General features: G+C 38.6%; 1 protein-coding gene across 1 annotated transcript; it reads right to left on the bottom strand.

Moving 5' to 3' along the window:
- Positions 1–9,879: 9,879 nt before the first annotated feature.
- Positions 9,880–22,246, bottom strand: bpnt1 (bisphosphate nucleotidase 1). The gene is given in 10 exon segments (XM_048208454.1): positions 9,880–10,216; positions 10,317–10,422; positions 10,500–10,697; positions 10,791–10,882; positions 17,886–17,934; positions 18,367–18,474; positions 18,554–18,658; positions 22,123–22,137; positions 22,139–22,192; positions 22,194–22,246. Coding segments are annotated over 10 exon segments (930 nt in total). The 5' UTR covers positions 22,245–22,246; the 3' UTR covers positions 9,880–10,064.
- Between the last annotated feature and the right edge of the window lie 1,774 nt (positions 22,247–24,020).

Raw genomic sequence — 24,020 nt, 5'->3', positions numbered from 1 at the left:
ATTTTTTTTGCAGTAATATTGGGTTCTTTAATGAATGCACACTGGGTATTATTACACTTGTATTGTCAAGTGGTCCACCCTACAGTGATGTTCATTAAATGCTCAAAGCATCATTCTACAAGAATCAGATGCAAATACGAATGAGATGGCATTAAAGGTAAGTGTAAATATGCTGCTCAATCAATGATAAATATACAATGTAAGCATCTACTATACTTTTTCAGTGCTTTATCAGTATTTATTGGGTGCATCTTTCATTTTTGTTTCATGTACCACCATTTTCTGGCAATCAGTGGATGTTAACAATTGCACTTTTTGTTTGTGAGGACTTGCAGATGATTTTATATGGTCAATAATAACCAATGCTTTTAATACTTAAAAAAAAAATATATATATATAGTGCTGATATAATGTGAAGGTTTGGATCAGGCATATTAACAAACTTAACTGAATTAAATATTTCCTGTATTCCCATTTGAAGTTGGCAAAACAAACAATGCCATCACTAACACCAAATACTGGATCTGAATATTTGTTAAACCTTTATGGAATGTTCAGAATTTTGCATACATTTCAACCTTATCCCTCATGGATCTGAAAGCTTTTCTTAATCTCTGGTATAATAATACTATGCATATCATTTACTTATTTTACTGGAGCTGTTTTGAGTGGACATTGTTCTACTACTGTATATCTTTGTTGAAAGACATTGGATTTTGGGGTCATACTGTCTTTCAAAATGAACTGCAAGTTATTCACTGGGAACTCATCTGGCTCAAGAGGTCTTCCTAGACAATTTGAAACGAACTCTAGTTTTGCTGGAAGTGTCATGCCTATTTACCGTATTCTCAGAGGTCTGTTACACTTAACACGTCTAGACCTAAAATGGTTGTCCAATTAGAAAGACATCCAAAATGTGTACTGGTGGGGGCACTCCAGGACCAGGGTTGGGAACCACTGGGCTAGACCTTCCCGTTTAAAAATGCACTGTTTGACCTTCATGGACTTCAAAGGTTGTAGCCTTCTAAGGATGCAGCCTCTATACTGGGATGCAGCTAATGAATGGGAGAAATTGGAATTCCCAATATGGTGACTATACTAAACCGTGTAGGGAGTAACGCATTACAAGTAACGCAAGTTACGCAATCAGATCTTTTTTCAAGAAACTAGTAATGCACTACTTTTAAACAAAATAAGTGTTTTTTTTTTTTGTTTTTTTTAATGAGTAAAACAAGTTACTTTGTTTTCCCATTTATTGACTGACATCGGTCTCCTGTCCCCATGTTGAGAGAAATCAGGAGTAAGTGCAGAGGTGTTGTGTGTAAACATGATGGTTCACTTTCTATACTTCACTCGTACTGCGTCGCTAGACATGGTGGGGAAAATTCTTTTTTTTCTCTGATTATTGAAGCCTTTTTAAATCACGCAGTGAAACTGCGAGGCCATTGGTTTGTGCAGTTCAGGTAAAACGAACCAATGATGAGGCAGTGGAGCTGCATGAGCCTATGGCGGTGAAGCGTGCCAGAGCCCGCTGAAATGGGCAGAGCCAACTGGCTACATAAGGAGGCATTCTGGCATAGGATCCTCCGATTTAATTTGCCTTCAGCGTTGTAGACTATTTCTTTACTGGGCTTCGAGACAAACTGAAGAAGCCATGACAGCGGATTGAGCTGACTCGGCTGTCGGCATCTGCTATCGAGCTGACAGACCGGCACTCTGCAAGAAGAGAAGCTAACTTCTGATGCATCTCTGAGAATGAAACTCCTCCCCTACTTCTGTCAGGTGAGTATACAGAGCTTATTTCTCTAAAATAGCATATTTGTTTCAAAATGCCAAACCTCTGAGCATGTCTTTTGCCCCCGGCAGCCGCATTCATTGAGGACAAGTGCTCTCACTACGAGTGCGAGCTAAATGCTGACAGTGTTCAGCTGATTACAGCTCAGCTAAATATGACATGACGTTCTCACCATGACTCAGGTGAGACTCATGGAATTTATTTTATCTGAAAGAGCATATTTTCACAGGCGTTTGTCGTGAAATGCCAAACCTCTGAGCGCGTCACTTGCTGGCTCCGTCCCCGCAAGCCGCATTCATTGAGGAGAAGCGCTCTCACTGCGTTCACAGACTGCTTTCTCTAGAAAGCGGCTCCTTCCCTGGTTTTTCACTTTTCTATTTCTCTCAAGCTGACATGAAGAAACAATGGGTCACAGGGCCAAGTGAACAGGAATAAGTGAGCTCTCCCCGATCTGTACCCCGCGTTTCACTCTTCCTGCAGCAGGGAATTTCCCGGTGCTGCATGTTCTGTGAGGGTAGTGTACTACACTGATAGTGCTCAGCTGAATGCCGCACTGACAGCTCTATGACATGATGTTCTCCCTTATAACTATCAGGTGAGACTCATGGAATATATTTAAATTTAAAATAACATAATTTCACTGGCGTTTGTAGTAAAATGCAGAACCTCCGAGCACGTCATTTGCCGACCCTGCCCCTGCAAGCCATCTCCATTGAAAATGGATGCTCTCACTATGAGAGCATGAGTCTCGCATTGCTGCGTTCACAGACAACTTTTTCTGAAAGTGGCTCCTCTCCTTGTTCTCCACTGTTCTCTTTATTTCTAGTATGAGACAAAGAAACAATGGATTTGCAAGGCTGATTGAATGGTACTAGGTGAGCTCACACCGGTCTATTTCCCATGTATCTCACCCTCCCTGCTGCATGGGGATTCCTCAGCTCTATGTGTGCTGCGAGAGTGAGAGTTGTTGGATAAGGGATGCACTCAAAGTTTGTGGCAGCTACAGCTGCATTTCACGCCCCTGTAGCCGGCCAGTCTTGAAGGAGTCCAGAAGGCTGAATCCGCCCCTCACCGTCCCTACTTAGGACCTGTCTATAGTCTTAAGGGCTCTTAGGAGCCCTCCCTTTAAGCCGCTACAGTCAGTCAGCCTACGGCCCCTGTTGCTAAAGACCGCCCTACCGCTAGCCCTAGCATTGGTCAAGCAAGTAGGGGACTTCCAAATGCTCTCTGTGAGCGCTTCTTGCCTTGATTTTGGGCCCAACGACTGCAAGGTCATCTTTAAACGAAGACACAGCTATGTGCCTAATGGTGTTAGGCTAGCTAGGTGTTCACTCTCTCTGTGAGGGCCTTACCATCCACTTTTGCCAGATTTTATAACCTAGGGTTCTCTCTGCATAGTAGAGTTGACCTCTCCTGAGCTCAACCCACTAGGAGCCCACACTCATGCCCTGTTGCAGGATCAATTCTATAGCTGAGCATTACCCTTGACGAGTTCAAACTTGCTACAGATTACCTTGTTGCTCAGATTCAGATCCAAGCCACTAGCTTCAGGTGTTCGCCTTCTCTTACCTTGTACGCTCTTGGCCCTTCTTTAAGCGCCAAGGCTATACAGGTTTTTCTTGGAACGATTGTCTAGGGGCGGGCTTGACCCCTGAGTTTAGCCCACTATGCCCCCTTGACGGCTCCGATGTACTATGTCTTTGTTCCTCTGGGCCCTTTTATTAGTGCTTTGAGACGGAGTTGTCATATATCAGTCATTCCGCAGCCACAGCACGGCGTGATTGAACTAGTTCTCCACCGCGTCTAGCGATGCATTACGAGTGAAGTATCTAAAGGGAACATACTCTCTTACGTAACCTCGGTTCCCTGAGATACGGGTACGGGTACGAGTACTGCGTTGTGGCCCATGCTATGTTACTGCACGACTCGGTGTTCATCGCTTTGGTCAAATTAACTTGAGGATCCTATGCCAGAATGCCTGCTTATGAGCTTCAGTAATCAGAGAAAAAGTTTTCCCCACTGCATCTAGCGACGCAGTACTCTTCCCGTATCTCTGAATCGAGGTTACGTTAGTAACTGAGTACATTATAGTAGTTCTAGACTGAATGTGAGTAGGCATTTACTTATCTCACTTGCACAAAAACAGATTCAGTATTCCTTAAAATAAAAATGGTGAAATGCAAACCCAGAATAGTGCACAAACCTGCGTAATATTATAAAAATATATTTAAAAAATGTCATTGCTATCGTTTTGTCTCAATATGCTCACCAGTAATGTTTTTTTCTAAGGCACATTTATAAAAGCTACTTAAATGTCCTAATTAAACTAAGGCCTACTCCTAATAGTAATAGTGTTGAACTTTCTTCTCCTGTGTTCTAATCCAGAATGGCAGCACTGCTGAAAGATTTGTTTGAGCTGCACCCTCTACTGTACAGGCGTGAATTTGCCTTTCCTTTAGCCTGAGGCATATTAATTTCATTTTGGTGTGAAACATTTGGCCTTAACATTTGTCAAAAATAGAACTTTGGGTTTTGTTTGTTTGTTTGTTTGTTTGTTTTTTAGTTATTAAAAACAAACAAGCAAGCCAAGCCCAGGTAAGGAAAAGTAACACAAAAGTAACGTAACCCAGTGCTTTCAAAAAAGTAACTAACACAATATTATGCATTATTAAAAGTAACTTTCCCCAACACTGATAGTAAAGAAAACCGGTCTTCCAAATTAAAGAGGCGTTGTCACAGCAGCTGCTGTTAGAATCTCCAGATCCATTGTAAATTAAGCACACAGTTAAAACAATGCATTTTTTCTCAACTGGAACCTAATCTAGTGAAGGTCTTGGGATTGTGCATGTTCTTCAACAATTCAGCATTGTCATGAGGTAATTTTCCTGCCGCTCCACAGTGATTAGTCACATGGTAATTTACATCTCAGGGATAGAAGTGAAAAACTTTTTTGACCACAACCAAATATTTTCTTTTTGCATCACCTACGGCTTGGGTCCTACGCTAGTCAAGCAGCTGCCTTATGAGATAAATGGAAATGACTGGATGGATGACTCTCCTGGTGTTACAGACCTCAGTTTAAGGACAGCCTCCCACATTCCCATTTGCACAGCCAACTACATAAAATGTCTTCACAGATGGAAGGATTACAGAGGACAATTGGGCCGCAGCTTTTCCTTTGTCCTGGACATCAAGCCATGTAAGGCTGTTGTTTTGTTTTTTTTGTTTTTTTGTGCTAAAGTTTTATTCCATATATAATGTAAATATATAATTTATACAGTATACCAGCGGTGTTGGGGAATAACCAACTAAAAGTAGCTATACTACTAACTTAAAGGGTTAGTTCACTCAAAAATGTAAATTCTGTCATTAATTACTCACCCTCATGTCGTTCCACATCCGTAAGACCTGCGTTCATCTTCAGAACACAAATTAAGATATTTTTGATGAAATCCGAGAGGTATATGGCTCGTCCATAGACCGCAATTGAACCAACACTTTCAAGGTCCAGAAAGGTACCAAAGAAATTGTTAAAACAGTCAACGTGACTGCAGTGGTTCAACCTTAATTTTATGAAGCGACGAGAATGCTTTTTGTGCGCAAAAACAAAACAAAAGTAACGACTTTATTTAACAATATTAATAATTCCGAAGATGAACAAAGGTTTTATGGGTGTGGAACAACATGAGGGTGAGTAATTAATGACAGAATTTTCATTTTTGGGTGAACTAACCCTATACATGTTGTCTTCAGTAGCTCAGCTGTTTAGCTTTTGTAACAAGATTTCCAAAATGCTGCTGTTTGGCAGAGTTTTATTAATCGGATGTGGTCTTATTTTATTAAATGTATATTTGTGTATAAATATTGACTTTGTTGATGTCACTCTAATTAATATTGTTTCTGTGCCAGACAGTCTAATTTTATGATACAAAACAGTAATTTGATTGCAGTTTAAGTGCTTTAAATTAACTTGTCATAGTAGTTCCCCAATACTGTAAGTTGTTTCTATATTAATTACATGCACATTTCTTGTTTTTCAGAAAAGTATACATTTTTGTATCAGTTGAGGCTGCATATTAAAAAGTTACTACACAAAAACATTCATTTTTTCCTTTCATTCTTTTGCTTCAAAAAGAGCGCAAAAAGAATACTAGTTACTTTTTGTCCTATTAAAATAAAAATAAATTAGGTGTTTATTTTATTCATATTCTGATAAATTACTGTTGCTCTATACTGATAAAAATGAATTGCCGTATGTTGCTGCATTCTTGCAGTGTTCTTACCTTTGTCAATGTTACAAAATGTGTACAGACAAATTCTGAAACAGGAAATTCACTATTTTCAATGATTTCTTGTTTGAATTTGCTGTGCATTTTATTTTATCTTGTATTTGTAGAGAGAATTTTTGTTTCCATGTTTAAAATGTATACCTAGCTGAATTGTCAGACTTTAGGTTTGTGATGAGCAAATTTCATATTTAGTTTTTTAGTGCATTAATATTCCTGGTAACATATTTCAGCTTCTTTATATTTGGCACATAAAGTCATCAGAAGTCTTATTTTATGAAGATTGCAGTATTATAAATAATTTATAATCCATGCTTGCACATCCTTTTTTTATGTACCCTCATAATCTATAATTATTAAAATAACTTCCCCTCCCATTTGCAGGGACATCTCTTCTTTGATGATGCGTTTACTGCCGCAATGGCGGGACAACCTGTCATTTATTTACTTGACATCACAGCAATAGCAAACCACAAGTCCTATATACATTTTTTTTTTTTTTTATATATATATATATATATATATATATATTGTGTGGGAAGCTGATTCACTTGAATATACATCACAATAAGGAAGAAAATCTATCACAGCTTCCATTTCATGCTAACTATAACTGGCACTCTTTGCTTTCAGGAATTGTCTACCCACCCCATATGACAGCACACTGTAAAAAAAAAAGGATAATGTACTGGCAGAAAATTAACAGGACATTATCCAGTAATTTTACAGGCATTTACGTTAACCCTAAATTACAACACAATGTTCAAAAATTCTAAATGCATGTAAAACAGCTGTAAAAAATAAATATGGAAAATTCTGACAAATTAATACATTACACTGTGCCCTATATGGATTTTTTTTTTTTTTTTTTAAATAAGTGCTCAACTCTGACCCTCAAGTTCCAGTTTCCAGTAGAGTTTAGCACCAAACTTGACCAAACTCTGTAACTCTCTAGATTCTGAAGATCATGATTAGCTTGTTTAGGTGAGTTTGATCAAGGTTGGAGCTAAACTCTGCAGGAAAGTGGAACTCGAGGGTCAGAGTTGAGAATCCCTGTACTACACACTTTAAATGCATTTCATACACACATGGGTAAATTAATTTGCCCTATTTAGGCTGTAGTACATATGCATACTGTTCTGTTTCGTAATATGTTGCACATTGTCCTTTTGCAATTCATTGTCTCATATAGATAAAGCATCAAGGCCAATTGAAGGAGCACCATTTCATTCCTCTTCCACACCTATTGTGGAGCCTCTGGAAAAGAAACATTTTTGCTTGGTTATTTTGTACATAGACAATAATGATTTTTATCTGTTTCTTTTCTTATTTGAAGGGTGATAAATAACGTGACAGCAGCCCAGTTTTTCAAGGAGGTTGTGGAGTGTCCTGACTGACGTTGCATGACTTAAAGGGATTGTTCACAAAAATATGAATTTATTGACTTATTCTCATGTCATTTCAAGCCTGTGAGACTTCCTTACCAACGTGAAACACTAAAAGAGAAATTTGGAATAAAGTTCTTGCTCCGCTTCTTCACATAATGAAAGAGAATGTAGAAATAACTCAGGACAAGCCATAAAATGACTTGTGCTGTACATTTCAAGTCTTATCTTTTGACAATTTTGTTCTCCACTGTCTGCACCCATCCAATTAAAATATGGCTCTTTTGGATGCAACATCTATGATGTCACTAATTCTATTTAAATTTTTATGGAGCCCCTAAGCAGACAGGATGGAAAAAATATGTGATGGGAGGAAAAAGCATATTTCAGTGGTTTTAGCTCTCTCTCAAGAGTATTGCATTCCCCCGAGCAACACAATTTTGCAAGAGAATGCAATATCCCATCTATTTTTTTTTTTTTTTTTCTCTCACTATGTCCCTTTAGGGGATCCATGTTCTAAGTAAATATTGATTTAAATATGGATGTGTTACTTGCACAAAGATATTGTGACTTCAGAGGACTTTGAATGCAGCGCCCAAGTCAAATTATGTAGCCTCTTGAAACAGCTCTGATTCTGTGTTCTACATGTGGTTTTGGAATGACACAAGGGGTCAGTAAATTATTTATTTATTTTAGTGAACTATGCCTTTAAGTCTCCATGTCTTGGAACTGCTGATCTAGATCTGCTTATCAAAAATGGGAAGACGTTTCTGACAGCATAGACCTCAGGTAAGCCTTTTCATACTATGCATTAATAAAAATGTGGTTACCACTTTTTTGTTTTAAAGATATTTTTGGACATTTTAATTAAATATAATTTAAAATAAAGATTATTTCTCATCCAACTTGTGGTCTTGTTTTTAATCACATTGGGTTATAAATGCATATAGCAAGACTTAGAAAACAAAATGCAAATATAGAAGCAGTCCACCTAAATAGCAGCTACCATATAATAGACAAAAATGGAAAACATGCATTGGGCATACATAGTACTTACAATATAACAAACAAAATAAAATATTCTCACTCAGTTACACCTTGATGGATTACCAATATTTATAGGCCTATACGTGGTAGAACCAACTGCATTTGCAATCTACCATGCCCTACATAAATATTCATAATCAATTCTAAATGTTATAACAGTCTGCTCACTAAATGATACAGTATTCATCTCAACACAACCTAGTGTAAAGGTTGTGCCTACACACATTTCATTATTGTCATGGTTGTTTTAAAGCAACAACATTGTTATATTAGTGTACTTTTGTTGTGTGTCCGTTGTAATGTTTTGGCTATGGCTGGTGATGCAAAACTATCAAGCAGCTTTATATGAAAAATACACATTCACAGTAGCGGGGTAGTTCAGTCTTGCTTGCCTGATGCAAAAGTCAATAATGATTACAGAACTAATTTTAAATACCTTAGTGCTGAAAACACTGGTTTTACTAATAGTTAACTTAAAGGTGCTAAAGAGGATCTTTCAGTCGACTGAGAAACCAAAGACTGTTAGTGAGTTTTTGAAATGAGCGCATGCGTAAGAACAACCCCCTTCCTTCACAGCTCATTTCGAGGGAATGCCTCCCAAAACTCGTGCATGAGTATTGGAACACGAGTGTTTACCACCGGCATTCGCTGTGTCGTGTTAGTGGATTCATTATGTCGGACTCACCGCGGGTAACTCATAATCTGCAGTTGTTACTCCTGACAAAAACATTGCATGCGGCACCTGTAGAGTGTGGAAAGTTACTGGAGCGCGCAGCCGCGCACGTCTCGCACAAGGAACGTCATGGCAGTGATTGACAAGCCAGAGGGCCAATCCGCGGACGTCTTTCACATGGAACGTAATGGCAGTGATTGACAAGCCAGAGGGCCAATCGTTTACGCGATTGGCTGATGTTTTTAAGGCCCTACCTTGTGCACAGATGATGTATATTAATAATGTATATTAATATTATTCCTTTCAGTGCACCTAATAAATAGTCTTTTATCAGTTAGTAAAGACAGTTTCAAGTAATATTGCAAAAATGTATAAAACAAAACATCCTCTTTAGCACCTTTAATAGTAAACATGAACAATTAACTCAAATGCATCTACCAGCAATTCTGTAAGACAATAATATGTAAAGACAATAATCAATGCTGTGAGACATTGTTTTCATATTCTCTAAAATTAGACAGCCATGTAAATGAAAAAAACATGTAATTAAACCCCAATCAAAACAAAATGTAATAGTTGTGACCATTGTATATATGCAATAGGACATGTATATATAAATGTATATGTTGACAGTTGTTTTGTTTCAAATTACCTACAGTATATATTATATTACTACAAATAATAAAACTGAAATGGTGTTTTTACACATTTTTATTTGGTCCCCTAATAAAATTGGATGAAAACATGTGAATGTACTCAGTAAATAAAATCTTATTAATCTTAAACAGTTAAATCTAAGAAAAGAGATTTTATGGCAAAGACACATCACAGCTTTGAGGCACAAATGTTTAGAGTATGACTTCATATCCTGTAATGGTTTAGTCAGAGGGAAGAGCCTGTAGGGCAGCCTGTGGCACTCTGCTTAAATAGTACTGATGATCCCTTAGTGTCGCCAGAACTCCAGCAGAATTCATGTGCTTCACATTGGCATCATATCTGAATGCATTACCATGGATGTCTGTCAGTTTGCCTGTTTATGAAAACAACATAAAAACCACTTAAGCATATTTATATTTATGTTAAATATCAAGCACATTTGTAAAAGTGAACATGCAACAAATGACTATCACCTCCAACTGCATGAAGAATTGCCTCAGGCGCACAAGTGTCCCACTTTTTACATCCTGGACTGGCAAACACATAAGCGGAGGCCTTTCCCTCCACTAGCTGGATGATCTACCAGGCCCAGAATGAAGAATGATTAGTTCAATTTCAATGCCAATATTGACTTGAAATCAAGGCTAGTGTCCCACCTTATTCCCAGCTCCTCCCACTCTGATGACATCATGAGGCTCCATGGCTTGTACTGTGTCGGTCACAAGTTTATTGCTATGGGAACGTGTGGTTGTGATGATTCTTTTACCATCTGGGACTTCTTGGAGTTGAAACCCAAACGCGCCCAAACCCAAAACTCCCCATAATGTTCTGCCCAAAGAAGCACCAGCCCCTATCTGAGTGAACAGAGAGCAAAAAAACAAAACAGGTTAACCAACCCTAGCCTCTACAAATGTAGCGTAACGTGTGACTCGAACAACCGGTTGAACCTGGTAGTTGTAGAAGGGCTGATTGATGACTCCAGCAATGGCTGTCCCACCATAAGCAATCCCTATTAGCACTGTCACATGATCCAAAAGCCCTATAATGAAACGGCAAAAAAACATTACGCAAAGTGTTCATTAGTCAAGCCCAACATGAAAATAATTTTAACCCCTCTGTGCTCTCATATATTGCCTCCCTTTTTATAACGGTATGGATAAGACAGTTGTGGTGCAGCAATTTTGAGTTGAAAATTACCCCATGATTTACTCACCCTCAAGCCATCCTAGGTGTATATGACTTCTTTCAGAAGAATACAATCAGAGTTATATTAAATAATGTCCAGGCTAATCCATGCTTTATAATGGGAGTGGATGGTGGCCCAAATTCTAAATATAAAAATATGCACCCATCCTCGGAGCGGAAATGTTCACTGCACAGCACGCGTTTATAATTTTTCCACGGGTGTATTTACATCCCAGCGAATATCGAGCAGCCATAGCTTTAATCGCTCTAGATCCTTTACAGGGAATTTGTGAAGTGTTAATGGTGCATCTCCATTTGATGTCGGTGTACATAACCTCAAGACTTTAGCTTTGTTGAAGCAACCCGGATATTCACAAGAAATCAGTATTTTAACACTAATAAAATCTAGAGTATAGCTCAAACAATTCGCCTCTTCACGTGCATTTCCTTTGCTGTACACAAAGACTAGCATAATCTCACCGGAGCTCACATTGCGCCTGCGTCCCTGCAGCCATGTGGACTTCTTTTATAATGGATGGGTGCATTTTTTCTGGCCTTTAGAATTTGGGCCACCATCCACTCCCATTATAAAGCATGGATTAGCCTGGACATTATTTAATATATCTCCGACTGTATTCGTTTGAAAGAAGAATGTCATATACACCTAGGATGGCTTGAGGGTGAGTAAATCATGGGGTAATTTTCATTTTTGGGTGAACTATCCTTTAAGGCCCCGATATACTTGAAGCAAAATTGAACGAACTGGTGTTACATCAGTTTGAACAAAATCAGGCCAAAACGAGTTTGAATCAACTTGCCAAACTTTCCTGGAAAGTTTGCATCTGGCTGGAAAACATCTTTGAACTACCTTTAGTCTGGCGTTTACATAATTGCAGAGCTGGCGCAAACATATTCACATTATGATCAGAAGCTTTCTTAAACTGCTGTTTTCTCCCTGCTTCCATTTTTGTTGTGTGTTATTGAAAGGAAAGGGAGCAGCACATATTTACATATTCATCTGAACGCAGCACTCAGCAGGATTGGGCTGTTCGCTAAAAATATACTGCTGCTCAGGTATTTCAAACGTCTTTTTACCCCTAAGCGAATAACTAAAAAGAACTTGCTGTGAGAATATCGGGGACTTTAGTGCTCTTGCCAGTAATGCAGGTTCGAGTCACTGCAACATGTCCCTAACCCATTCCTCAATTCTTTCCCTCATAATTTCCTGTCCATTCTTTGCATGCCTGATAATATACCAGTACTTGTCCAATAAAGTAGTGGAAATTTATAAAGTTGAATAAACAACCAACAACCAACTAAAATGGATGGAAAAGATTTAACAGGTACATTGTACAACTTAATTTAAAAACCATCGTTCAGTCGCACTTCATCAGCAACAAAGAGTGCAAATGGAATGCAGTCATCGCTGGTCAACTACGAGAAATTGTCAACAGCTGTTTTTGATTGACTGCAACCTTCTACTCTTGTCTAATTTCAAGGTGACATGCCTCAAAAAGAAAAAAAATGAAATCACCGTACGGTAAGGGGCTCTGTGGGGCTGCACTGGCTTCTGTATGTAAACTGGGTTGTACAAAACCCTTGCAGCTACAACAGAGACAGGAGAGCAAAGACAGAGAGAGAAATAGGGGGAAAATGAGAGCAGATCACTATGTGACAGCATCAGGTGTGTTCAGCAAATGGAGATCAAGTGGAGGTAGAGTTAGACAAAAAAAAAAAAAAAAAAAATCAAATCAAAGAAAGAAGGTAATGAGGGATAGTGTTGTTGCAGTGGACATGCTTGCAACACTAGATCCTAACTAGGCATGACATGAATGTCAAGTCATTTTTATGTCCTCACTGAAAGTGAATTGCTGTGGGAAGGGACAAAAATCAAAACCAAGCAAATGGTAAGTGATGTTTAGTACAGCTATATACTGTAGATCTGGATTTTGAAAAAAAAAAAGAAAATATATATATATATCATTCTGATGTGGATGGGGTGCTAAACTCAGTTCCTGGAGGGCCACAACCCTGCAGAGTTTAGTTTCAACCTGCTCCAACACATACCTGTAGGCTGCGTCTGAAATTGTGCATGCTCTTGAGTAGTTTCTTATTTTGAATATGTAATTACTCCACGACTGCACAGCAAAATCTCCAGAGTTAAATCAACTCAGAGAACATATGGTCCCTCTCTATATAGTGTTAAAGTAACACTGAAGCAGAGTTAAAGTTAATGAGATAATATGCCATTTGTGGAGTTGTTTAATCAGATCCTGAGAGATTGAATGTCTTTTATCTTCAGTTGATTCAATCTAAGACTGTCAGTTGTAGTTATTGTGTTTCTCTTCAGTGATTCTGCTTGTTAGCAGCAGGTGTTCATCACTAATGCTCAATCATAACTTAATTATCTCATTAACTTTAACTCTGCTTCAGTGTTACTTTAACACTATATAGAGAGGGACCATATGTACTCAGAGCAGAGTTGATTTAACTCTGGGGATTTTGCTGTGTGCTTAAAAAGTATGTTCTATATCGTATGAATGTGTGTAGTATGAATTTAATCCAGGGTGTACTATATTCAGCATGTTGTTATCATCATGTGACCTACCAGCTTCAGTTGCGTTGCTTCACCGCCATTTACAAATCGTCTCCTGTGGCCTCATTGGATAGTAAAGTGTCCATCAGATGCATACTTCTGAATCTCGCTGGAAGTAGTAGGCCATCAGGGTACTTTTTGCCTACTCTTTTATGAGTACTATGAATTCGGACATACTTCTTTTGTCACATACTGTTTTTTGCCTACTATATAGTTGGGAAGTGTATCTGAATATGTAAAATTGCACTGTATTTTTTTAGAATTGAATATCGTTTTATTATGTGTTTTTGTAGAAAGGCCCATCCAGGGACGGGAGTTGAAAATTAGCACACGCTATAAACTCTATGTGCATCACATCGGCTACAAACACTGCTCTGTAGCTCTGTCTGACTGCATTGTCCCTGTCAAATAAACTAATAAATAAATAAATAAAAGTATGCAGCTGTAGTTTTCAAATAAGCCTGAAGGGCTTGATTAGATGGATCGGGTGAGTTTAATTAAGGTTGAAGATAAACTCTGTAGGGCTGTGGCCCTCCGAGAGCTGAGTGTTGCACCCCTGGACTAACTGGTGCGACACGGAAAAAAAAGGGTTGGTTCACCCAAAAATGAAAATAATGTCATTTGTTACTCGCCCTCATGTCGTTCTACACCCGTAAGACTTTGTTCATCTTTGTAACACAAATTAAGATATTTTTGATGAAATTGGATGGCTGCATCGCCAGCAATGGTACTTCCTCTCTCAAGATCCATAAAGGTACTAAAATCATATTTAAATCAGTTCATGTGAGTACAGTGGTTCAATCTTAATATTATAAAGCAATGAGAATATTTTTTGTGCACTAAAAAAACAGAATAACGACTTTTTAACAATATCTAGTGATGGACGATTTCAAAACACTGCTTCTGAGCATTGCAAATCTTTTGTGTCGAATCAGTGATTTGGATTGCGTATCAAACCACCAAACTGCTGAAATCACGTGACTTTACCGCTCCGAACGACTGATTCTATTCGTAAAGCTCCGAAGCTTCATGAAACAGTATTTTGAAATCAGCCATCACTAGATATTGTTAAAAAGTCGTTATTTCGTTTTTTTTGGTGCACACAAAATATTCTCGTTGCTTTATAATATTAAGATTGAACCACTGTACTCACATGAACTGATTTAAATATGTTTTTAATACCTTTATGGATCTTGAGAGAGGAAGTACTATTGCTGGCGATGCAGGCCTCACTGAGCCATCAGATTTCATCAAAAAATATCTTAATTTGTGTTCCAAAGATGAACTTACCGGGTCTTACCGGTGTGGAACGACATGAGGGTGAGTAATAAATTACAGAATTTAAATTTTTGGGTGAACTAACCCTTTAAGATACATCCATATTAGTGATATTTCAGCTAAATTTTGTGGGCAAAAAATAATGTCAATAACATCAATAATGTAGCGATGTATGAAGCACACTACAAGAAGTCACTTTCAAACCGAACTGTTGGTCTGCGCGGTGAATATCTAACCGACTTGAACATGAGTGAAATATTTGTAGGGAACTTTATTGACCTCACACAAAACTCCCGAACACGCAGATTTCAATTGAAATGACTGGATTTCGTCCACAAAATTTTACAAAGCAATGTTAAATGTGACTCCCTATTTACACCTGGTATCGACATCCACACAAGTTATTCGATCTGTCAAAGCCATAGACTGTAAAAAAAAGATCGACGCCGCGATGCCGCTTCCTTCCATTGTATTGAACTGAAGCCAAAACGGACGCCGATGGGCGCTGACACGTTACGCAAAAACGACAAAAAAAAAAAAAAAGTTTGGAACCTGGGCATGCGCAGAAAGACTCGTCAGTGGAGCCCGGAGGCAGAGTCGCGGTATCAAACTTCCGCCCAGACGGCTGCGTCATCACTGATGTATTTTAAATAGGCTATATAAATTATACGTAATTTAAAATTCTACCTATAAAATAATAGGCTATTCTGTTTCTAGAGCAATAATATTTTTGAAACAGCAAATTCAGTAGATGAACTCGATATAATATTCCTCTAGAAACTCTAAAATGTCAGAAATGGTCCTGCCATTTTAAATAAAATGTTTAAACTAAGGTTACAGGAGATCGATTGCTGTAGATGGTGCTCTATAATTAATTAGAGTAGGCTATCATTAGTTTTATCCTGCTAATTATTATTTTATACCCATAAAAATAATTATAACTGCCAGATAACGATCACCTGCTTTTTTTCCGTCAGGGCTAACGTTAGGCGTGTTATCTTAACTAATAACGTTTATTAATTAGCTTATGAAGTCCACATTTAATGTTACAGAGAAAAGCTCAGATATCCGTCAGATCCTGTAGGTCAGTTAGTACAGTTTACTGCTGAACAGCTCATTTCGTCGGTGTGAAATAACACAGAAATTGAAAATTAATAGTTATTTATTTATCTTCAATCTCCCCTCGAAGCTCCGTCAGTCCTCAGACAAGCTGTCAATCAACTGTGAATCACGATGACACGCCCCGTTTCTATAGCACCAAATTGCTAGCTAAAATCAAACTTATCACAAAAATGACCAATTGAATATAAATCAGCGTGATAACAACTACCTTAAATGACCAAAACCATCTTTCTGAAAATTTAAGCATAATTAAACATAATTTATTTTTATGTTTTAACTTAAGTCTCATTCGTCTGCATTGAGCGGGCGGGGTTTATGACCTGTACTGCATCCAGCCTCCAGGGGGCGATCAAAGAGCCCGCAGCTTCACTTTTCAGGACGTATGAGGCACACCCGGTCAAAGCCATTTACATTTCTCCACAAATAATCACTTGTGGCTAGATTTTGGCTGGGTGGCAAATGAGTAGGCCATTCTTCGCTTTTGTCAGAGACACATCCCAATGCATTTCACAGCGTGCGAGACGTAATTTTCAGTCCGTGTGCAGCCCGATTTTTCTTTTGCGCAGGTTTGTGTGAGGCTACAAGCACATGTGTGAGTAATTGGGTGCTCAAAAAGAAAACTCCAAACATGTCCATCCGTGCTCACCATCAATTGTGGATAATTTAAAGGCTTACTCTCTTAAGCTCCGTTTCCACAACAGGAACTTTCCAGAGGACCTAGGGACTTTGGGGTGGTACTCTGTGTTTCGACTGCAGGAACCAGGGTCTAAATGAAGTTACGGGTAAAAATTAAGTCATTAAGTACCTGATCGCGAGGTAGTACTTTTTCAAAGTTCCAGAACTTTCAGGTGTGGGACTTGGGCACTGAACATGCTGATTGGTTGAGTTCATGCAACATTTTGATTGGTTGACCACGCAGCATTTTATTTCAACCACTGTTTCGGTGTGTGCAGTAAGGCTGTGTGTCCACCAGAGCGTTTTTTCCAGCTCCGAGCGTACTTTTTCAATTGTTTTCAATGGGAGCGCTGCGTTTTTTAAACGCCAGGAGCGTAACGAGGCGCTGAGCGTTTTTTCACGCTCAAGCGCTGAGAGCTCGGCGTTTTTTACTGGTCGCCTCGAGTTGAAGAATGTTCAATGGAAAACGTGCGCTCATACTGTCACTTTTTAGCCAGCCGTCCATAGAGTGAGAAGGGGCGGGACAATACAACTCCGACCAACTGATATTCCGTAATAGCAACAAAGACTCAAGGAAAAAAACGCTACGCTCAGAAGCGCTCTCAAGCGCTCACAGACGGCGTTTTAAGCAGAGCGCCTAGTGTTTTCAGCTGGCTAAAAACGCTCTGGTGGACACACAGCCTAAGAGTTGTTTGCTATTTGAATCAACAATGGAGTTTAAAAATATGACCAATGGACCAACGACAAGGTTCAGGCTTTATTAAGCTTATATGCGGAGGACAAAATACAGCTGGAATTGGAAAGTCACGCACAGTCCTACGTCATCTGACTTATCTTCACGGTACTTTAGACCGTGATGGAAATCCAGACAGCAGCAGGGAAAAAGGGGGGAAAAGTTCCTGGGACAAATTGTTCCACGTAATTTTGGTGGAAAAGTGGCTTTAACTGTGTGCTAGACAAAAAGGAATGCAGAAGTGAATGTGGTCACAGGCGTTTTGTACCACCTATAAATGTAATTTGATTAATCGAATGTCAAAATGTAGATCATATATGATCCCTTCACCACAGACGGATGTAAATACCAGGTGCTTTATTGTGGAATGTTGTTTACAGTCACAGCTGAACAAGACCAAAACTCAAATGGAGGTGGGAGTTGAGTAATGCTGAAAGCTGTTTATCTGCTCACCTTCTGTATATTCTTTAGTGCCATCAAGAGGGTCCACCCACACAACCAGCTGAGAAATAAAGATGAAACCTTAGTAAAATACCATATTGAGTTACCATACCTCCATATTCCTACTCTGTCAAAACTCTTTCAGAATAAGTTAATTTAAAAAAGGTATATTCTACATGTAACCGGTCCTACTGACCTGACTGATTCATACTCGTGTCTCCGGCATGGGAAGCGGGCGCACTAACAAGGACGCTAAAGACTCTAATGTCAGTTGCAAGCTCTCCTTTTGAGGCCAGAGATGCGAGGTTTACTAACATGCCTCCATTACATACATTTTATTATGTTTTATGCATTATGGCCACATTCCCCGGCTACTCATAGTCACTACTCCTAATATGCGTGTGCACTAACTTGGAAGGGTTAAATGCAGAGGACAAATTCCGAGTGTGGGTTATCATACTTGGCCTTAATATTTCTCTTTTTTTCTCTTTACCTCTTCCTCCTTCAGGCTGGCATACTGATCGGGACAGGATTTTTGTAGGATTAGGCTGCTGTGCCCGTTCTCTATCAGGTCTTCCTCAACAGACTCAGCTGGTAACTCCTACAGAAATAAATGTAGTTTTGACAGCTGTTTGGTGCCAAAACAGGCTGAACATCTTCATATTATGAGACTTACACACCTCCTCCCCGATGATAGTGACTTTAGGGAAGCTTTTCGACAGGGATGCACATATACTCTTCTGAACAAGCCTGTCAGCCAATGTCTGTAGATCATCAGCTCCTGTCTATGCCAAAAGCAAAGGTTACAAAAATATGTCAAAAGCATATGTCAAAACAAGCAAATAATGTCACCATCCAAAGTTACAACATTAACTGTTCTCTTCTCAAGTCTTGCCTCTAGGGCTGCCCCCTAATAGTCATCCAAACATTAGTCAAAGAGAAGAGGTTAAGTTGATAAAATTTTAAATTGGTCAGTTGGTCGCAGGAGAAAAAAAAAAAAAAAAAAAAAAATCCACAGGAAGTGGCAAAGTCACACAGTCCGTTAACATGGCTGGTTGATGTGGTAATTATGCCAGGCAGGAAATCTAATCGTTCGCCTATCATTCATTAACCTTAAGCATGGCTTATCATTTGTAACATGTAAGTTTAACTTAAAGGTGCAATGTGTAAGATTTCTGTCCGCTAGTGGTCGCTACAGGCCTATTCAAAACAAAGGTGTAGCCTGATGACGGCAAGTTTGAGCGCAGAATCTTGGGACTTGTGGTCTTCACATCACAGCCCGTGGAAACAATCGGGATAGGACTCAGGAAGAAATCATGTTCATGGATGCGATTATTAATGTTACTGTAGTATGAAGCAGAGCAGGACCGAGTGTTGTGGGAGCTGAACGCTGGAGCGATTGCGCAACACATGCCGCGAGCAGCGGAACTTTTATTATGACACAGTCACCAGCACTGCTTCCGCTTTTCCGGTCATGAGTATGAGGTAACGCAGCTCTGTTTATCATATTAGATACATTTGAGAGTGTTGAAAATTATGTTATAATGTTACTCTGTGCGTTCGCTCGGTGGCTGCTGTGAGACACTTGTTACACCCTGCAGTAAGACAGATCGATTTTAGAATATCATATTAAATGCTGGATGGCTTGTGTTGATAAATGGCATGCAATTAATTTTAAAGGTGCCCTAGAATTAAAAATTGAATTTATCTCAGCATAGTTAAATAACAAGAGTTCAGTACATGGAAATGACATACAGTGAGTCTCAAACTCCATTGTTTCCTCCTTCTTATATAAATCTCACTTGTTTAAAAGACCTCCGAAGAACAGGCGAATCTCAACATAACATCGACTGTTACGTAACAGTTGGGGTGTACGCCCCCAATATTTGCATATGCCAGCCCATGATTGAGGCATTACACAAGGGCAGCCAGTAACGTCTGGATGTGCACAGCTGAATCATCAGACTAGGTAAGCAAGCAAGGACAACAGTGAAAAATGGCAGATGGAGCAATAATAACTCACATGATCCATGATAACATGATATTTTTAGTGATATTTGTAAATTGTCTTTCTAAATGGTTCGTTAGCATGTTGCTAATGTACTGTTAAATGTGGTTAAAGTTACCATTGTTTATTACTGTATTTGTGGAGACAAGAACCGTCGCTATTTTTATTTTTAAACACTTGCAGTCTGTATAATGCACAAACACAACTTCATTCTTTATAAATCTCTCAAACAGTGTGTAATGTTAGCTTTAGCCACGGAGCAAAACCTCAAACTCATTCAGAATCAAATGTAAACATCCAAATAAATACAATACTCACATAATCTGACGCATGTATGCAGTATGCATGACGAAACACTTTGTAAAGATCCATTTTGAGGGTTATATTCAGGGGTGCACATAACTTTTTTGGTCTGGTTCTCAAGGGAGTACCTGGAGATGTTGCTTGGTACTCACACTTTACACGACACATCCTAAAAGCTGTCCTAATCACTTTCCTCCTGACTGCTCTCCTCACTATCTTCTTTTCTCTCGAACATGGTAGATGATGATAATGATTTTTTTTTTTTTTTTTTTTTTACTAACATTAATGACAGCAAAGGCTGCTGTCACTTTAAGAAGGAAAGCACGGACCGAATAACTGACACGCATCCGGTTTCTTTCTCAACACTTCACTTATGACATAACCGAGAGAATACTTGCCGAGACAGGTATTTTGACATAATTTTGTGTGTATGTTTCCTTTCAAGCGCAAGTAAACGCGAAAGCGGAATTAATTCGGTGTTCGAGCGCTGTCTGACTCTCATCATGCGCGCATTTCGGGGGGCTGTGCGCACAGATTACAGTTCGCGAGTCCCGATTTTCGCCTCTTCTTCCGCTTTTAAAGTTGTTTGAATGTGTTAATTGCCGAGACAAAACACGTCCAAATTACAAACTTTCACTCTATGATGGTTAAATATAGCAGTTAATCCGCGAATCACATGCGTGCCGAACCGTTGGACCTTATCCGTATGGATCACGGATTAACTGCGATCCGTTGCACACCTAATAATTAAAGAACACACATATTATCATGATTGCTATCTTACCAAAGATGGAGAAAAATCCTACTCCAGTAAGTAAACGTATCCCTGTGAACCGGTACTCAAAAGCGCTTCCCTCCATGTTTTCTGGTACGCATAGTTTATTTTTACCGCGCATGCGTACCTGCGTACCTCTAATGTGCACCCCTGGTTATATTAGCTGTGTAAACTTTGTTTATGCACTGTTTAAGGCAAGCGCAAGCTCCGGGGGCGGAGAGCGGGAGCATTTAAAGGGGCCGCAGCATGAATCTGCGCATTTCTAATGATGGCCCAAAATAGGCAGTTAAAAAAATTAATTAAAAAGAATCTATGGGGTATTTTGAGCTGAAACTTCACAGACACATTCAGGGGACGCCTTAGACTTATATTACATCTTGTAAAAAAACATTCGATGGCACCTTTAAAACATATTGTATGACGGAGAAAATTCTGTATTACTGTTACTAAAAATAAAGCTGCATCTGATTATGTTAGCTACTTCACAAAATAGTGTTTTTCTCTGAGGCATGGTAAAGCATGGTACTCGCAAAAAAAAAATCAAGAAAATTAGATTTAAACAATACGACTATTGAGCTTATATAACAATAATTAGTTTTCTGTCTATAAACGTAACCAAACAATTGTTCCCTTGTCTATTAAAACATGTAATATATTAAAGCGTCTTTGGTGTTTCCATGGTTTTTACTAAATAAACCGGAAACCAAGGGTAACGCGGGTATGCCGCAATTGACAGGCGACTCCTCACACGTTCCTGGAGCCTTGGTTAAAATTGCAATTTTCTCATGATTTACAAATAGTTGGAAACATTTGGGATATTGTAAGTACTAAGTTTATTGTAAGTGAACAAAATATATAACACTGGCCTAGTGGTTTTGAGATATTTTACTGCAAAAAACTTACATATTGCACCTTAAACACTTAAATTAATGACTACTAGTCGGCTAGAAAAATCTTTGGTCGGAGGCAACCCTTACTTGCTGCTGTAATTTTGCCAAGTAGGAAGTGTTCCTGGATCAGCATCCTTTTTCAACCAATCAGACTTTAGGATCTGATTCTAGGATCTAAGGGCTTCAGGATCTAAATTCATCAACTTGTCATCTCAAGTGGAAATGTTTTTGGATCAACATTCTTTGTTGATCACATGCCACTACTTGCCGTACCTTTTCAACGATACCGAAGCTCTCCACTTTGCAGAACTTTCCGGACAATAGTTCCAGCCTTTTCTGCCACAGGCATAGGCTGAAGCCACCAAACGCATAAGCACCGCAGGGCTGCTCGCCATGACACTAGCTGAAATAGAAAGCACACCTTGCTGCAGTTCAAAAAGACACACCCCCTGTAAACAACCAGGGGAAAAGTCAGAAGACAATGGAAGTCTTGCAAAGTCATGATTATCTGATCATAATGAATGAGAGGAATGAGATTCTAGCTAAAAAAAACAAAATACTGATTTACTACAGATTCGTCTTTTTGGTATCACATGGGAAAAAACATCCCACAGCTATACTGATTATCATTCGAATAACATTCAACTTCTGTTTCATGCCAACTTTAAGAAAAACAAGAACATTACCACTACATCCACTGAAACGAAATATACATTTTTTAAAGTGTCACAGCAGTGTCCCTGACAATACCAGATATATTTATGAATTTCTATTTAGATCCCCTTGCCATATTTTACCTCTTGCACAATTTCATTCAGGCTGTAATGGGATTTTTTTTTTTGTGTGTGTGTGCTTATATTTTCTGTCTTAATCGTGATAGTTTAATTGTGAAGAATTTGTTGAAGATTTAAGCACTTGTCGCTGACTGGTGACACTGCAACAGATGGAGCTGAATGGGCTCAAATCAAGTTCAGTTTATTTTTTCATCAAAGTTAATGCTAGATTTGTTCATATGTATAATTTTGAGATTAGACCTAAATGCAGGTGAATTTTGAACAGGTTGAAAAGATAAATAATCTTTAATGATAATAATCATAAGTTTTCAGAATTAGTCAGAATTACCTATTTCATAACATAACACAATCAAGCTAGACAACAATACTCACAAACTGTCTAAAATGAGTAAATATAAAAAAAGGCAAAAGTTGTTTTTTTTTTTTGTTTTTTTAGCAGGTACTGATCAATTTGCATGGAAGACACCAACACAGAAGGCACTGTTTTCCAAATGATTATCATCTGTGCCTTAAACTCACATTTACTACTCATACTTGTTGTCCACACCCAAGACATTTATAAAACATTTACTTCTTAACTCTTAAATGATGGTAGCTATCATCGTTTGAGTTTGTTCTCAGCATGCATTCCTGGACGATATGCTATTCGCGTACAAAGCTGCGGTGCAGACTGATAATTAGCAATAATTCTGTAACATATTTTGATGAATTCTAGAACTGTGTTCTTACTTTAATAGTAGTCCGTGTCTGGCTGGCGGTCCAGAGTTCAGGTTCAACAGCGGTTCAACTGAATAAATCCTATTGCACACATTACTGCGGGACAGGAAGGCGTCATCGTACGTCGTAGTGTTTTGGAGTTCTCGTCTCGTAGTGTCTTAGCGCCCGTTGGGTTGCTTTCTTTTTAAAGCAATAGTTCACCCAAAATTCTGTCTTCATTCTGTAAAGAAAATCATACGGGTTTAAAATGTGTAAATTATGACAGAATTTTATTTCTTTTTTAGGGCGAACTATTTCATTTAAAATCATGAAATCAAAATAATTTTTATGGCATATTCCAGAATTTATTACAAATGATTTATCAGGCACATCATTGATTTATTTTTAAATTAATGCACTCTTGTAATCTTTAATCAATATAACTTCCCTTCCATCTCTTCTCTGATGATGTGTTTAATGATGTGAGGGCGGGACCAGTGCTAGTATAGATTACTTACAAATAGAGTACCTCAGAGATGGACTTCCGGCTGGTTCCATCGCCCTACAGTCTATGGGTTTTTTGAATGGGTTTTTGCTAAATCGCCTGACATAAGGTCTGTGGTTAACAAAGCCTCTAAATATTTTTACGTTTTGATCTATGACATAAAACCAAAGTCCCTT

Source organism: Megalobrama amblycephala, linkage group LG11 (genome assembly GCF_018812025.1).
Source record: "Megalobrama amblycephala isolate DHTTF-2021 linkage group LG11, ASM1881202v1, whole genome shotgun sequence".
Lineage (NCBI taxonomy): Eukaryota > Metazoa > Chordata > Actinopteri > Cypriniformes > Xenocyprididae > Megalobrama > Megalobrama amblycephala.
This window is presented reverse-complemented; position numbering and strand designations above follow the sequence as displayed.